The sequence below is a fragment of the Nicotiana tabacum genome, chromosome 6, assembly GCF_000715075.1.
Source record: "Nicotiana tabacum cultivar K326 chromosome 6, ASM71507v2, whole genome shotgun sequence".
Lineage (NCBI taxonomy): Eukaryota > Viridiplantae > Streptophyta > Magnoliopsida > Solanales > Solanaceae > Nicotiana > Nicotiana tabacum.
Window position 1 is genome coordinate 214,547,598 of NC_134085.1, and position 18,659 is coordinate 214,566,256.

Below are 18,659 nucleotides of genomic sequence, written 5' to 3' on the forward strand. Positions count from 1 at the left end.
CGTCGCTGCATGGGGTACAATCACTACGACATCAATAACCTATCCTGAGCCCGTGCTCATTCACCAACTGTACCTGTCCGTTCACTTCTTATGGACATCAACTAGATGTGCGACAATATCCTCCAATTTCAAGTGATATTGCATCCTTCTTACATATCAATCAACTCCCTTTCTGTTGCATCCAATCTCCCGCTGTATAATAGCTAATATTTTAAATTAAGCCCGTGGACCCAATTGTTGTCCACTAAAATTCCCAATTAACTCTAAATGTTTCCTCAAGGTGTGCAGTTATCCTGTCACTGAACCCATATGCTTCTCTGCCACTCTCCTACTTTGGCTAAACCCCTCTTCTTTAAGCAACTACTCGACTTCCGTTTCTTACACCTGGCCTACTAGAAATTTAACCACCGCATGACACTTCTCACATGTCCTTCCTCATCCTTTGCTGATCAGCTGATGCCTTAGATCAAAACCTAACTCAGTAGCACTTGAACCAACAGACCGCTATTAACTCTGAACCCTTCCAAAGATCATCTTTCCCGAGCCATCAACATTAGAAACATTGATTCAATCCTGAATCACCGCACCCTGCGATCTCTAACAACCGCTTCTCCATTGCCATCTCACAATTCCTACCCCAAAGGCGAATTGTAGAAGATCATAACACTGGCAAACGTCGTACATTTAACAAGGACAACGTCACCTTATAACAAATGAAAATTCCACCACGCTCGCAAATACCAAGTCTCGTTGCTCCATCAACCCAATCTGAACATTCTTAGTCTGATTGCTCTTGCTCCGCCAGAAATAAAATACCGAATCTCTAAATCATGCACTGAGTAATCCTTCCTTCAAATCATTCACTGCCCTGACACGTAGGCAAGCATACTATCATTATATCAATACTACGCAGCAACCGTTCATAAGCATCATGGTAACTTGTGCCTAGCCTCAGAACATTTAGAAGTACAACTACTGAGCTGAAACGATAGAATATCCTTCCACAAGGCGAAGACAATAGCTAAACATCCCGCACCACATTCGTAGTACCATCAGCATTACTCACTCGTCAATTCATGACCAGCGCTTCGCGTCGCATAAGATTGAATGGAAAGGAAATGAAGGCATTAGCCTAAAAGGGAATCAAATCACACGATGAGTAAATCAAGAAGGGAAGTTCTCCTAACATCCCTATAGCCTCTCGAAGATAAGTACAAACGTCTCCGCACCGATCCGCGAGACTCCACTAGACTTGCTTATGACTCGTGAGACCTAAGAGAACCTAGTACTCTAATACCATGTTATCACGACCCAAAATGCACTAAGAGTCGTGATGGCGCCGGACACCATTGTCTGGCAAGCCAACAGCAAATAACTAGAAATTTCTCGTTTTAGATATTTCTGAAATCACTTATTTTATACATTTAAGACAATAAATAATAAATCCTACTGAATAAATAATGGTACCTTAAACAATTTTAAAATACTGAATAATCCCATAGACATCCCAGAACCGATGTCAGAAGTGCATGAGCTATTTTTAGGAAATCAAATGAAGTACAATAACTGTCCGGAATACAGATTTGGACAGAAGGTAAATACTATATACTGAAAGAGACTATGCCGGCTATGGGTCGCCTCGAGAGATGCAGCTCACCAAAGTCTCTGTATCATCCGTCCTGCTATGCCCATTAGGACGCTAAAAGTACATGTACTTGTGCAACAAAAATGCACAGCAAGTGTAACATGAGTACAAAAATAACATGTACCCAGTAAGTATCCCGTCTAATCTCGAAAAAGTAGAGACAAGAGGTCGACTTCGATACTTACTAGTGGTCCAATAATAATGTATCAATAATATAGTAAGACGAGGATTTTCATAAAAATGGTTGTAACTCAATAGCATGAGGCCAGTAAACAATGCTTTATTTTATAGGAAATTCCCAAATTCATTTTCATCATTTTATACATTTATCTCAGGCCAGGGAGAACAAATATCAAAACCAACGAATATAAGGCAAGCAATACAAGCATGCGCAAATCATGCCGAGGACGTACGGTCCGATCCAACAATATTTAAACTGTGCACTGCCAGAGGGTCGAATGGCGTGAATCATAGATGCATCTATTTAATCTACCGAGGCGTTCGGCCAGTTCCACAATAGATAAACACATTCAAACAATCAAATCAAGAATTCATCAAGGAGCAATCATTCAGGAAAAAGGCAAGTTTCTCTTTTAAAGGTCAAGAAATGATGTCTAGCCTTTTAGAAATTTATTTATACATTCAATATGTGTTTAGTCATTTTTAAATTGACAGCAAGGTTGAAAATATTACAAGTAATGCATGCTTTTGGGCCCTAGACTACCTGGATTTAAGCATAATAGTAGCTACGCACGGACTCTCGTCACCTCGTGCGTACGTAGCCCCCAGAATTAGGAGCACATAAACAATTAACTCACATATGGGGACAATTCCCTCTTACAAGATTAGAAAGGAGACTCACCTCGCCCCGAAATTTCATAACCGGCATTCCACGCCCTTTGAAGACTCAATTGATGCACAACATTCCAAAACTAACCAATAATTATGTGAACCCATTAATACATGTTCAATTACTCATAATAATCCAATTTATAACAATTTCTAATCCCGATCGAAAAGTTGACAAAAACGCCCTCGGGCCCATGTGCCCTGATTCCATAATTTTTCAAAGATAAAGTTTGCCCATAACCTCACGAACTCAAATATATAATTTACACTCAATTTTATGCCCAAAATCGTGGTCAAAATCCGAAAATATCAATTTTCTAGGTTTTCCCTCAAACCCCAAGTTCTACCAATTTTCATGTTAAAATCTACACATAATCAATGTATTTAACTCAAAACTAGCACAAACCACTTATCTCAAGCTTGGTGGTGAAAATGTCACTCCCAGGTTGCTCCAAATCGGCTCCTATGGAGGGAAAATGGTGAAAATGAGCCAAACCCTCGCTTTTAAAAGAACACACTGCCCAGCCTGCTTCTCGCACCTGCGGTCCACCTGCCGCTTCTACGGCTCCGCACCTGCGGAAATTTTCCTCGCAGGTGCGGTCTCAGCTAACTCGCCCACGACCGCTTCTGCGGAGCCAGGACCACTTCTGCGGTCTCGCTTCTGCGGAAGCTGCATCGCACCTGCGCCTCCAGCCAAGCCCATCCATTTCCGCTTCTACAACACCAAGTCCGCTTCTGCGGCCAAAACCTCACAGGTGTTGTTACACCAGATACCATCTGCTTCATTTCTTCTTCAAATTCCAAATTTGATCCGTTAACCATTCGGAATTCACCCGAGGCCTATGAAACCCTAACCGATCATACGAACCAGTCCCAAAACATAATGCGGACCTACTTGAGGCCTCAAATCACATCAAACAACGTCGAAATCACGAATCACACTCCAATTCGAGCTTAATGAACTTTAGAATTTCAAACTTGTACTTTCGATGTCTAAACCTATCAAATCACGTCTGATTGACCTCAAATTTTTCACACAAGTAATATTTGACATTATGGACCTACTTCAACTTCCGAAATCGGATGCCGACCCCGCTATCAAAAAGTCCACTTCCGTTCAAACTTCTCAAAACCTTCAAATTTCTATCTTTAGCTAAATGACTCCAAAATGACCTACGGACCTCTGAATTCACTTCCGATCGCGCTCCTAATACCAGAGTCATTATACAGAGCTATTCCCAGACTTGGAATCCCAAACTGACATTGATAGCATTGAAATGCACTTCAACCCAAATTTATGAAATTTTTCCAAAAATGCTAACTTCCACAATAGGCGCCAAAACGCTCCGGGGTCACCCAAAATCCAATCCGGGCATACGCCCAAGTCCGAAATTATCATACGAACCTACTAGAACTTTCAAATCCCGATTCCAAGGTCGTTCACTCAATAATCTAGTCTTAGTCAATTCTTTCAACTTAAAGCTTCCGAAATGAGAACTCTCTTTCCAAATCAACTCTGAACTTCCCGGAATTCAATTCCGACTATGCGTACAAGTTATAATACCTAAAGTGAAGCTGCTCATGGCCTCAAACTGCCGAACGACGTGCTAGAGCTCAAAACGACTGATCAGGTCATTACAAGAAAGCTCTTTGAATGGTTGTAGTGGCAACAGGCAGAAACAACACAAGTTTCACTAAGAGGAATACAAGAGGATAAACTTAATGCTTCTTTGTCTTAACTAATATTTTTGAAAGATCAGAAAGCCCATTTAGATTGGAGAACCTTTCATCAAAATCATGAACATCAATAATGTAACTCGCAAGCTGATTCTCAAGAGCACTCATCCTAAATTCATCAAAGTCATCAGGATACAATTCAACCATCTTCATTATTTTTCTGATATCAAAACTTGAAAATGGGTCAATTGGATTCAAACAAGCAACTCCATGAAGCAAATCGGTCGTCACTTCGTTAAAACGATCATTAAGTTCTTGAACTTGCCAATCAAGAACTTTACAAAACACATCAACACGATAATGATGAAAGGCAGTATAGTCAGCAGGTTTTCGCCGTGATCTTCCAGAGTTAACATATAGATCATCAAAATTAGGCACCAAAATATCATGCTTGATACAAAATATAGATACTTTATCAACAAACAAACCCCATTCATCATCCCTCCTTAAAGTTTGCAATCTTTTCTTTGTTACTTGAGCAAGTATCATGGCATTTGCACTCTTGCTATTTTTTTTGTAAGGATAAATTCAACTCATTTGTGATTCCCAAAATATTTTGTCATTAAATGCAACAAGAAAGCAACCTTATATGTTTAACAAGCTTCGAGATATCCCGATGTCTTAGCTCTATCATCTAAAGTGCATGCATCTTCAACAAGAGTATCAAGAACATCAACAAAAGAGCCATACATACAAATAAAGTTTCCAACCACGCAGGGAGAAACATCCCGCACCACATTCATAGTACCATCAACATTACTCACTCGCCGATTCATGACCAACGCTTCACGTCGCATAAGATTGAATGGAAAGGAAATGAAGGCATAAGCCTAAAAGGGAATCAAATCGTACGATGAGGAAATCAAGAAGGGAAGTGCTCCTAACATCCCTGTAGCCTCTCGAAGATAAGTACAGACATCTCTGTACCGATCTGCGAGACTCTACTAGACTTGCTCATGACTCGTGAGACCTAAGAGAACCTAGTGCTCTGATACCATGTTGTCACGACCCAAAATCCACTAAGGGTCGGGATTGCACCGAACACCATTGTCGGGCAAGCCAACACCAAATAACTAGAAATTTCTCATTTTTAGATATTTCTGAAAACACTTCTTTTATACATTTAAACAATAAATAATAAATCCTATTGAATAAATAATGGTACCTTTAACAATTTTAAAATACTGAATAATCCCATAGACATCCCAGAACCGATGTCACAAGTGCATGAGCTATTTTTAGGAAATCAAATGAAGTACAATAACTGTCCGGAATACAGATTTGGACAGAAGGTAAATACTATACACTAAAAGTGACTATGCCGGCTGCGGGTCGCCTCGAGAGATGCAGTTCACCAAAGTCTCTGTATCATCCATCCTGCTACGCCCATTAGGACGCTAAAAGTACATGTACTTGTGCAACAAAAATGCACAACAAGTGTAATATGAGTACAGAAAAACAACGTGTACTTAGTAAGTATCCCGTCTAATCTCGAAGAAGTAGAGATGAGAGGCCGACTTCGATACTTACTAGTGGTCCAATAATAATGTATCAATAATATAGTAAGACGAGGATTTTCATAAAAACGGTTGTAACTCAAAAGCATGAGGCCAGTAAATAATGCTTTCTTTTATAGGAAATTCCCAAATTCATTTTTAGCATTTTATACATTTATCTCAGGCTAGGGAGAACAAATATCAAAACCAATGAATATAAGACAAGCAATACAAGCATGCACAAATCATGCTGAGGACGTACGGTCCGATCCAACAATATTTAAACTGTGCACTTCCAGAGGGTCGAATGACACGAATCATAGATGCATCTATTTAATCTACTGAGGCGTTCGTCCCGTTCCACAATAGATAAACACATTCAAACAATCAAATCAAGAATCCATCAAGGAGCAATCATTCAGGAAAAAGGCAAGTTTCTCTTTTAAAGGTCAAGAAATGATGCCTAGCCTTTTAGAAATTTATTTATACATTCAATATGTGTTTAGGCATTTTTAGATGCCATTCAAGAACCAAAAGAAAATGAAAATATCAAAACAACAATTGAAGAACTGGAAGCTGTAATATTATTGTCGCACCTCCTTTTTACCGCACCCGCGGGGCGCGTGGGGAGTTTTCTCCAATTGAAGGACAGTCGAAACGGGATTTGTTTATTTGTTTCAGAGTCGCCACCTGGGAATTTTAAGGCGTCCCAAATCACCAATTTTAATCCCTGAATCGAGGAGAATATGACTCTGTTTATTATTCTGCGAACCAGAAATCCTGAGTAAGGAATTCTGTTAATCCGGAAGAAGGTGTTAGGCATTTCCGAATTCCGTGGTTCTAGCACGGTCGCTTAACTGTTTTTATTCTTGGCTTAATTATCTCGATTTTACATTTTTTATTGCATGATTTTGTTATCGCTTCTGTTTAGATTGTTTATAATTAAAGACCCTTCTTCGAATCGAATCACGCATACGTGTATTCGTTTTATATATTATATATTTTTTAACGTGAAAAATCGTGTCACGCGTACGTGTACACAATGATATTGATAATATATTTATTATAAAATAATTATTTTTTTTCTAAATTGGGTTTTAAATAAAATAAAGAACATTCGCACTTTTTTTATGATTAAGTAGTGCACCGCACATCTCGGGTTTTTATGAAGTTAATATTGATATCTCCCGACGAATTAAAATTTTGGTTCAAAGTTGCGCGAACGCATAATCCAAACTGCCTTTAAAAATGTAATTTAGGCCACGCGAACGTATCCCTAATTTCACAAAATATTCTTGATAAAATTCTCTACAAATTGTTTATTGCATCCACTTATTTTTATATGAAAGCCATAGAGAAACATTGATTTAGACGTCTCTAAATTACTCGAAAAGGATTCACAAATTATTGAGTGTTGACCACAAATTATATTTTTTCGCGTATAAATTATATTCCTCCAAGCCATTCGAATTTAGGGAGTAAGAATGAACAACATGTGATTAATACAACCATTTGTAGTGAATACATTATTTGCCTACCCAAATAAACAACGTGCGCATTACGTATAAACATTGGGAAAGAATTGATGTAAGAAAGGAAATGATATTTTCCAAGAATTTTCATTATTCTATTTGAGGCGAATACTATTTTTTATATTTTTTTAAAAAATGTTGCAATTTATAAATATAATCTTCTTCTACACCATTTGTTTTTAATCCAAATGTATGATTATTTGGTTAATTTGCTCACGATGATTGAATTTAGGATAAATATAATCAAACCAATTCTTATTCTCGGCCTATGCGAATATTTGCAAACACTAGCTCTATATTTTGTACAAATTATTGACATTATTTTTTATACTTTGTTTTTTTAGAATTGAATTGATCGCACTCTCAAAATAACTATGGCCGTTTGTTATTAAGAAAGAGAACTAATCTACCAATTGATTTAATAAGACGACATCACATATAACGCAAACATACATCATGAACTGTTTGCAACATTCCAACATTGTAATCGTAACGGATTATATCAATTCGCCTTTCAACTATTGATTATACACATAACCATTATTGCACCATATATAATCAAAATACAACTAACAATCATCTAGCTTTGAACAAAATCAAATATTGGACGAGATATGCTAGTAATGTAGTTTCTTGGTATTTCCATACTATCCTACGCTTAACCAACAGTATCACAAAATGTAATTAATGGCCAACTTTCTGCCATGTTCCCTATCTCAACAATTCAAACAGTAAATGTCATCACTAGTCCTCAAAACATATAAGATTATCGTGGAATTTACTACTCCAGAAGGTTAATTAGTTAACAGTTTATCATGTCAAGTATAATACTATATTAACCAATTAAAACAAAACTGAAACTTAAACTAATAAAATTTAAATGAGTAGAAGACATCCTTATAATTCCAAACTTCATTTACTTGCCATGTTGAAGCTTTTCATGACATGAATTTACAAATATGTACCTGATATTGGAAGCAAAAGAAAATGATGATGAGAATCAGCGGCAGTAATAACAATATAGCACAGCAGCAACAACCCAGCAACAGTAACAACCCAGGAACAGAGTTTGCAAACCAGTAGAGCAGTAATCCCAAAAACAAAAGCTTTAAGCTTTGAATGAAACAATAACCATTAATACTAATTTCAAACAAAGAAAGAAAGCAGAAGATTTTTTAGTTTTTATTTTTATTTTGAAAGCTTAAATATTTTTCGGAATTTTTCTTTCTCTTAAATGTTCAGCCCTTTTTTTCTCTCTTCTATTCTCTGTCCGTTTTTTCTCTCTTCTATTCTCTGTGTGTATTTTTCTCTTCTGATTTCAAGACTTCTTATAACTCATCCCATAAATCTTTCAATTAATTAAAATCAATACTTTTTCTCTACTTAACCCATTTTCTTCCCACTCATCCCCATTACATTAAATAAACATATCACACCACCCCATTATATTTTGTCCTCATGCCTAACATAAAATAATACAAGATTCCCCCCACTAAATTTTGTCTTGTCCCCCCTTTATATTAAATAACCATATCACAACCCACCCCATTTCATTTTGTCCCCCATGCTTCATATAAACAATTACAAAATGTACAATTCCTAAACTACCCCTCCGACCCTATTGCAAATTACTATTTTACCCCCGAAAGTACTATAAATTACCAAACTACCCATCAGCTATAACACATCAATTAATCAAACTTAACCAAAATATAGACAATATGATTAATTTCTAACAATGTTCAAACAACAAATTTCATGAACATGATTTCTTCAACATTTCAACAACAAATCACATGAACACAAATTGAACAACAAAGAACAACTAAAATTTGATTGAACAATATTTTAGCAACAAACAATCCTATTTTCGGATTCAACAACAACAACAAACAAGTATATTTAGATTTCTAAATTCAATAATATTGAACTTAAAATCAACTACTCTAACAACATTACAACAAACAATTCTTATATTAAACTTTAAACAAGATTATGAGACCAATTCAAGAAATAATCATAAATGATAACTAAGAAATCAAACTATACAAAATTCGGATTCAAGATCATCCAAACAAAGTATGAACATGAATGAAATCTATATTAAACAACAAGCATGACGGATTCAAACGATTAAATCAATATATTTCCTTTAACACAACTAAATTCTTTTTAGACAAATAACAAGATCGACGAATAAACAATTATGAACTTAAGCTTGAACTTAACAATATTAACAATTTCTAACAATACATAAACACATGAAACAAATTGAAGACATAATCAATTAAATTTCAATTTGAATCTAACAAACATCAAACTAACAAAATCTTACCTAAACAATAAAACAAACATGAAATAAACATGAAAAACAAATTAATTAATTTATCATTTGAATCTGAAAATTAAAATCAACAAAACACATGAACAAACTAGAAAATTATTTCAACGATGAACAACGAACAAAACAAGAATCAAATATTTAACGATTTTAACTTCGAGAAATATAAAAACGAAATATGGACAAAATAAAACTCAAAAACAACTAACCGGAGATGAATCAACGACGAACTTTGATTGTAAACAAATCTGTCTGAGCCTCGACCAAAGCTCGAACAAATGACGACGAAGACGAAGAGAAGATGAAGCAGTTCGTAGCTGGCCATGAAACGCGAGCAGCAGCAGAAGAAAGTTGAAGCAGTAGCAGCGACAACCATGGCGGATGAACAACAGCTTGGAGGAGAAGAAACAGTAGCAGCAGTGGCGTGTTTGGAAGATGAGGAAGCAACTGGAGATTTTCGATGGAGAAGATGAAGGCAAAAAACAGCAGCAACGGCAAGCATGTTTGGTGAAGGTCGACGAACTGTTCGTCGTCGATGGAGCAGTGGAAACGCAGCAACAATGGAGGACAAAAAGCAGCAGCAATGGAGGACAAAAAACAGCAGCAATGGACGACAAAAAACAGCAGCAATGGCGAAGAGAAAAGGACGCAGCAGCGGCGATATGGATGACGCAGAAACAGCTGCGACGATGGTTGTTTGGACGCGACGAAGATGGTGTAGCTGCTGGGAGTCATTGCTGCTCGTCATGGCTGCTTGTTCATGGCTGCTTGTGGCTGTTTGAAGTCGTCCATGACTGGACGTGGTGAAGAAGACAACGAATAAACAAGGGGGGGGGGGGGACAACCATGGATGTCGAAGTTTGAAGGTGGTCGTTTGGTTTTAATGTTGGACGGGGGTCGATTTGGGTGGTCCGACGAGGGGTTGTGCGTGTGTGCGAAGGTGAGGCAGAGGGGGAAAGGGTAGCTGCCATGGTTACTTGCTTGAAGCTTTAAGGAAGAAGAAGAAAGAAAGGGGGTTTGGGTCTTTAGGGTTATGGACTGGGTCGACCCAGTTCGAAATGGACTGGGTCGTAGGGAAGATTGGGCCATTTTTTGGGCCTGTGGCTTGAAATCGAAGAAGAGGCCCAATTCCGACTTTCCTTATATTTTTGCTCTCTTTTCTTCTTTTATTTTTCTAAAACTAAATTATAAAAATACTTAAACTATTATTAAGAACTAAATTAAGTTATAAAAGCGCAAATTAACTCCCAATAACAATTAACGCACAATTAAGTAATAATTAAGCATAAAATTGTATATTTGGACATTAAATGCTAAAAATGCAAACGATGCCTATTTTTGTAATTTTTAATTTTTGTAAAACAAATTTAATTACTAACAATTGTAGAATTAAATCTTACATGCAAAATGCGACATATTTTGTATTTTTATTAATTTAGCAAATAAACATGCACAGACAAATACAAATAATTATTCAAAATATCACAAAATATCACAAAATTGCATACCAAAGAAAAATCATTTTATTTTTGGATTTTTTGGGAGTAATTCTCATATTGGGCAAAAATCACGTGCTTACAACCTCGTGCATATGTAACCCCCACAATTAAGAGCACATAACCAATTAACTCACATATGGGGATAATTTCTTCTTACAAGGTTAGAAAGGAGACTCACCTCGCCCCGAAGTTCCATAACCGGCATTCCACGCCCTTCCGAATACTCAATTGATGCAAAACATTCCAAAACTAGCCAATGATTATGTAAACCCATTAATACATGTTCAATTACTCATAATAATTCAATTTATAATAATTTCTAACCCCAATTGAAAAGTTGACAAAAACACCTTCGGGCCCACGTGCCCTGATTCCATAATTTTTCAAAGATAAAGTTTGCCCATAACCTCACGAACTCAAATATATAATTTACACTCAATTTCATGCCCAAAATCGTGGTCAAAATACGAAAATATCAATTTTCTAGGTTTTCCCTCAAACTCCAAGTTCTACCAATTTTCATGCTAAAATCTATACATAATCAATGTATTTAACTCAAAACTAGTATAAACCATTTACCTCAAGCTTGGTGGTGTAAATGACACTCCCAAATTGCTCCAAATCGGCTCCCATGGAGGGAAAATGGTGAAAATGAGCCAAACCCTCGCTTTTAAAAGAACACACTGCCCAACCTGCTTCTCGCACCTGCGGTCCACCTGCCGCTTCTGCGGCTCCGCACCTACGGAAATTTCCCTCGCAGGTGCGGTCTCAACTAACTCTCCCACGACCGCTTCTGCGGAGCCAAGACCGCTTCTGCGGAAGCTGCGTCGCACCTGCGCCTCCAGCCAAGCCCATCCATTTCCGCGTCTGCGACTCCAAGGCCGCTTTTGCGGCTCCGCACCAGCGGCCAAAACCTCGCAGGTGTTGTTACACTAGATAACAGCTGCTTCAATTCTTCTTCAAATTCCAAATTTGATCCGTTAACCATCTGGAACCACCCAAGTCCTCCGAACCCCAACCAATCATACCAACTAGTCCCAAAACATAATACGGACCTACTCGAGGCCTCAAATCACATCAAACAATGCCGAAATCACGAATCGCACTCCAATTCGAGCTTAATGAACTTTAGAATTTCAAACTTGTACTTTCGATGTCTAAACCAATCAAATCACGTCTGATTGACCTCAAATGTTTCACACAAGCCATATTTGACAGTACGAACTTACTCCAACTTCCAGAATCGGAAGCCGAACCCAATATCAAAAAGTCCACTTCCGTTCAAACTTCTCAAAACCTTCAAATTTCTATCTTTAGCCAATGACTCCAAAATGACCTACGGACCTCCGAATTCACTTTCGATCGCGCTCCCAATACCAGAATCACCATACAGAGCTATTCTTGGAATCCCAAACGGACATTGATAGCATTGAAATGCACTTCAACCCAAATTTATGAAATTCTTAACTAATCTTTTTGAAAGATCAGAAAGCCCATTTAGATTGGAGAACTTTTCATCAAAATCACGAACATCAATAATGTAACTCGCAAGCTGATTCTCAAGAGCACTCATCCTAAATTCATCAAAGTCATCAGGATACAATTCAACCATCTTCATTATTTTTCTGATATCAAAACTTGAAAATGGGTCAATTGGATTCAAACAAGCAACTCCATGAAGCAAATCGGTCGTCACTTCGTTAAAACGATCATTAAGTTCTTGAACTTGCCAATCAAGAACTTTACAAAACACATCAACACGATAATGATGAAAGGCAGTATAGTCAGCAGGTTTTCGCCGTGATCTTCCAGAGTTAACATATAGATCATCAAAATTAGGCACCAAAATATCATGCTTGATACAAAATATAGATACTTTATCAACAAACAAACCCCATTCATCATCCCTCCTTAAAGTTTGCAATCTTTTCTTTGCTACTTGAACAAGTAGTATGGCATTTGCACTCTTGCTATTTTTTTGTAAGGATACATTCAACTCATTTGTGATTCCCAAAATATCTGTCATTAAATGCAACAAGAAAGCAACCTTATATGTTTGAAAAGCTTCGAGATATCCCGATGCCTTAGCTCTATCATCTAAAGTACATGCATCTTCAACAAAAGTATCAAGAACAACAACAGTAGAACCAAACATACGAATAAAGTTTCCAAATGACTTGAAGTGGGATCCCCAACGAGTATCACCGGCTCTAATGAGACCAAGTTTTTGATTCAAGCCTCTACCTATTTTTAGTTCACCCATATCTTATGCCTCTTAGAGTTTTTCATTTTGAGAATCTCGAAATTCATCCACACGTTTAAAAGAATCTCCCAACACATTCAAAATATTTGAAACCAATAATACAAGTTCACCTACTTGAACACACTTCTTAGAAACCGCAACAAGAGTCAGTTGAAGTTGATGTGCAAAACAATGAATAGAATGAGCCAATCTACTTTCTTGTTTAATCAACTTCTTAAGACCTTTAATATCATCTTGCATATTGCTTACCACATCATAACATTGTCCACGTATAGAAGATAAACTTAAAGAATGATGAATAAGTACATCGATAATTACTTTCTTTAGAGATAAAGTACTAGTATCTCGAACATGAATAATGCCAATAAACCTCTCCATCACACTTCCTTTTTTTTCGACATACCGTAAAACAATAGCCATTTGCTCTTTGCGTGACACGTCTAAAGACTCATCAACTAATAAAGCAAAGTAGTCACCATTTAGGTCCTCTATTGTAGCCTTAATAGTTTCTATCTTACATGCGGTCACAATTTCTTTTTGAATATCTGAAGAAGTCATCTTATTGTTTTTTTGGAGCACGTTTCAACACAAAGGGTTTAATCTTATCACATTTATCCGCACACCATGAAAGAATTTCAATAAAATTACCCTTGTTCTATGACGTTTCACTTTCGTCATGACCGCGAAATGCAAATCCTTGATTCAAGAGAACCCTTACCACATCAACTGAAGCATTTAAGCGAAGCCTGTAGACGTAATTTTAACCCTCTCTAAGATTTTACATATTTTAGCATTTAAATATTTAACTTAGGCCTAATATCACTATTTCAACTAGTTTTGACTCTTTTACTTTATTTTGTCACAAAAATAAAAATTACAAAAAATATTTTCTTTTATTTAGGTAATTGATATTTTATCTTGTTACTTTCAGTTTATCTACCTTTCATAAAATACAAAAATAGTTACACTTTGTTTTTAGGAATGTTAGTAGTTTGGTAGGAATATTATTTTAATTTTGCAATGATTTTAATCTAATTCTATTTTTATCTTTTAGTATGATATTTAAAAAAAATACCAAAAATAGTTTTGTTTTAACGGTTAGTTTTAATTTAATATTTATTTTATTTAAGTAGGATTAATTAGTAAATGGTGTAGTATTTTTAGTCTTGTTCAAGGAGAAGAGTCAAATTTGGGCTAAAACAACCCATTTTTGGGACTATTTTTGGATCCCTTAGCCCATTAACCCCAAGCCCAGCTAATCCTATACCCAAAACCCCTTTATATCACATAAGGAAAATAAAAAACGAGATCCCTAACCCTAGAGACCCCTCAGTCGTTCCCTTTCATCTTCTGAAATCAGACCCTTCAGCTTTTTCTTCTTGGACACACCTCAAGAAACCTAGAAGACACACACACACACACACACCTGGAACCCTAGAGACCCTAAGAGCAAAAATCCTTTCCTTCTTGATCCTCAACACATACAGCACACAGTCGCGACGAACCAGTCCCACCCCATCTCCACCAGCCACCTCTCAAACCCGCCGAATATCCGCCACTCTCGCTCAAACTCCCTCCACTCAAAACCAACCAACCGCCATCACTGTCTCCATCAGTAGATTCCTCCTCTCTTAGGTAGCAAACTCCTATGCGTACTCTTCTCCAGTGAAATCGAGTCTCAGCATTTGTGAAAATCTCCCGGGACAGAGATGGGCTATGATTTCGCATAGCCGCCTGACGATATTCATATATTAAAGTTAGTGAAGTCCTTGTTCGAGTTTTTGGTGCCGCTAAAGTTTTCCGGTCTAAGGCTCTTATCGGTGTCTATTTCTGTTGGTCCAAGTCGATGTCTCCGTTGCCGTTGGTTTCTGTTCGAGGTTCTGTTTTCCTGCCATGTCGCGTATCCGAATGTTTTGAGAAAATAGAGGTCGATTTCTTCTTCCCTTAGTTCTATTTGATGTTGTTCTTATATGCTGTTTGAGTGATTTTTATTTTAATGATCCACATTACATGTTGTTTGAATGTCTGTTATGTCTATTGAACATGTCTACGTTAATGCTTCAAGTGTATTTTGCCTGCTTCAATCTCCTTTTCATTCTAAGCTTTATTAAGTCAAAATATGTGGCTGACTATCCAGTTATTATTATTTGGGTTCAAACGTGCATAATAAAATTTTTGACTTATTTTAATTAGAAAGGGGAAAATGTTTCTTTTGTGTTGGTAAAGTAAAAGAGTGTTTGAATATTGAATGGATTTTACATCATTTTATCTCTTTTAATTAATGATCAAATTACTAAAGTAGAATAATAAATTATCGTGGTCTTGGGTACGGTTCTCGTGGCATGGTCACGATACGTAAATCTCAATTCGGGTATGCATTTTATGTGACCCGACCATAATTTCGAATAATAATATAATTAAATATGTTGTAGATCGTGAGTACGATTCCCGTGACGCTATTCGCAATGTGTACAAAAAAAACGAGTGCGCGACATCACGATTTGTTCAAACAAAAATTCATAAATAATTAAAAGTAGTTTTAAAAGGTTAAAAACTCACAATAGGTATTAAACATGTAATAAATCAGATAATTAGGCCAATTATTAATAGTTGAGAGACCGTGCTAAAACCACAGAACTCGGGAATGCCTCACACCTTTTCCCGGGTTAACAAAATTCCTTACCCAGATTTTTGTGTTTTGCAAACTATAAAACAGAGTCAAACTTCCTTGATTCGATATTTTCAACCGGTGACTTGGGACACCATAAATTATCCCAAGTGGAGACTCTGAATTTGAATATAAATAATACCTCTTTAGTTATTGTTACTTTAATTGGAAAAACTCCCTATCTATCCTTCGGGAAAAAGGAGGTGTGACAGCTCTGGTGACTCTGCTGGGGATAAGATTCCCGCTTCGGTTATTGTCACTTTAATTGGAAAAACTCCCTATCTATCCTTCGGGAAAAAGGAGGTGTGATAACTTTGGTGACTCTACTGGGGATAAGAACCCAAAACTTCTGGTTCAGGGTTCATAATTTGAGCTTAGAATTACTGTTATACTTGGCTTTTATTTATTATCTGATTTTACGTGTTTAAGCCAAATGTGCTAAATGCCGCTTTTTATCGCTTTGATATTGTATGAACTGTATATAAACCTGTTACGAAATCCTTCTTCTCTCTGAGTCTTCTAAATCTTCGGGGAAGTGCACGCTGGTGTGACTTCTTTTCTGTTAGTGTCATACCCTAATTTAGAACGAGGATCAGATCAGTTACAAAGCCGGATGGCCTTTTGGTTACCGGTACGTTGCCCCCTCAGCTAGAGTTGTCCGCTTGGGTAAGCCGGGTCTAGGATACAACCCCAGGTTTCACCTAGAATGACATAATCTCATGTCGGATCTCCAGTAGGCACGTTTGTTTGCATCATGTGCATTTGACTTTGGAGACTTAACACAGGGGTTGGGTCCGTCTAGGACAAGTGTACTCCAAAATAAAAGGCTATCCTGATGCATCTTATGTGATACATGTTGCAATTTTCAGGGGTAAAAGGGGTCATTTGGCGGGCCAATGATGGCTGAGGGTAAATGAGAAAGAAAAGAGGGTGAAGTATAAAAATGAAGCAAGTAGAGCCATTTATATTTTTCTTTCACATTTTTTTTCCAAGAAAAAGATAAAAAAATAAAAATGAAAAATCCAAAAAGATTTTGCACTTTCCCATCATTTTTCAAAAAAAAAAAGACAAAAAAATGTTTTCTCCAAATTAGTTGTTTTTTTAATTCTCGCCCTTATCCAATCTTCCCGAACTACGCATACCTGATTCTCGTCTTTTGGGGCGGGATACGTAGGCACCCCATATAGGGTCCGATCTTCTTAGTGAGTCTTAGGTTCTTGGCTTCGAGGGCCGTAGCCAAATCTTGCACCTCTAGCCACTTTTGGTCACATCGACCGTTTTGAAAAATAGGGCTATTTTCGCAAAGTGGTTTGTTTAATTGTATCTGGAGAGTTTTAAATTCACAATTAGGTGTATCTTTACTTTAAGGTCCGTCCTTTTTGAATTTACATGTCTAGCCGCTTTTGGCCACATAGGCCGTTTTGTAAAATCGGGCTATTTTCGCAAAAGTGGTTCAATTAACCCATGTATTAGAGTCCTAAGTCCACAACAAGATGTCATCTCTATTTAGGGTCCCTTCTTTTGAATTTGCAATGCTTAGCCGTTTTCTGGCCACATAGGCCACTCCTACAAAATGGGTCATTTCGGCAAAATGATTTTTCCATATCTTTGAGGTCACCTTTTTTGAGTTTGCACTAATAGCAACTTTTGGCCACATTGGCTATTTTGCAAAAATAGCCTCAATCATGCCTGACATGTGTCCAGTAGGGAGTGTTATTGTCTCATATAGTGTTCTAAATCTTTAACTATATTTGGTTTTAGTTTTCTCATACAGGTGCGGATCTACTTATCGGAGTTTGAGCATGACAGACATCCCGGGACCATCCAATCAGGACCGCTGCATTCATGAGCTGCTTAAGGAGATTTTTTTTATGCTTTGAGTCTGCCTTCCTTTTATGTTGTCTTTTACTTTCTAGTCCTTTCTAATAGTACTGAGTCTTTTAGGTGGTGTCAGAATCTGTCATAGTCTAGCTGAGTTTGTCGAGTCTTTTGTTATCGTATTTCTGATTCTATATTCAAAAAGAGGTTGTAAATGAATAATCTAAAAAGATATTTATTTTTTAGTTTAATTTATCCATTACTTTTCCAGAACTACGCTTGGTCTGATTCATGTGGAACATGATACGTAGGCAACCTACATAGGGTTCGATCAAATCATTTTTTAAATTAAAAGGAAAAGAAAAAAAGGAAACGAAAAAAAAAAGATGAAATTATGGGATGTGAGAAATGAGAGGATAGAAAAGAGTGATAATTAGAAAAAAAAACAAGGAAGGAAAATGAGCAAGCCAAGAAGTGCTAGAAAAGAAAAGAAAAGAGAAGATTGAAATGAACAAATTGGGATGATGCCAAGTGACCTTGTGACCCTCGAAGTCATTCTTGAACCGTGTTGCTAGGTGCATTGCACACAATGTGATATTTTTAGCTGTTAAATGCCATAACGCTAACATGATGACTTTATTTTGTTCCTCTTTGTTATCTTTATTATAACAGAAGAATGGTTGGTTTGTGGTTCTTAAACTGGTAACTCTTCCATACAACACAAGGTCAAAGAGTAAGGTAGTCATGGCTAGCAAAGACTTGGACACAGGTGTTGTTGATCCGCCTAAGGAGATTGTTGAATCAGAAACTG

The 18,659-nt window shown here is 37.0% G+C and overlaps 3 protein-coding genes and 1 long non-coding RNA gene across 4 annotated transcripts; 1 reads left to right on the forward strand and 3 right to left on the reverse strand.

Annotated features, from left to right (window-relative positions):
* Window positions 1-4,213: 4,213 nt before the first annotated feature.
* On the reverse strand, window positions 4,214-4,720 carry LOC142182333 (uncharacterized). Its single transcript, XM_075256582.1, has one exon. It carries the CDS (start codon window positions 4,718-4,720, stop codon window positions 4,214-4,216), a length of 507 nt encoding a protein of 168 aa, XP_075112683.1.
* Window positions 4,721-12,540: 7,820 nt separating this feature from the next.
* LOC107819030 (uncharacterized) lies at window positions 12,541-13,362 on the reverse strand. Its single transcript, XM_016645107.2, has one exon. The coding sequence runs from the start codon at window positions 13,360-13,362 to the stop codon at window positions 12,541-12,543; it is 822 nt and encodes a 273-aa protein (XP_016500593.2).
* Window positions 13,363-13,374: 12 nt separating this feature from the next.
* On the reverse strand, window positions 13,375-13,920 carry LOC107819031 (uncharacterized). Its single transcript, XM_016645108.1, has one exon. It carries the CDS (start codon window positions 13,918-13,920, stop codon window positions 13,375-13,377), a length of 546 nt encoding a protein of 181 aa, XP_016500594.1.
* Window positions 13,921-14,661: 741 nt separating this feature from the next.
* Window positions 14,662-18,121, forward strand: LOC107819033 (uncharacterized). The gene is made up of 2 exons (XR_001655585.2): window positions 14,662-15,289; window positions 17,805-18,121. It is a non-coding gene; the product is annotated as an uncharacterized LOC107819033 (long non-coding RNA).
* The last annotated feature ends 538 nt before the right edge of the window (window positions 18,122-18,659 follow it).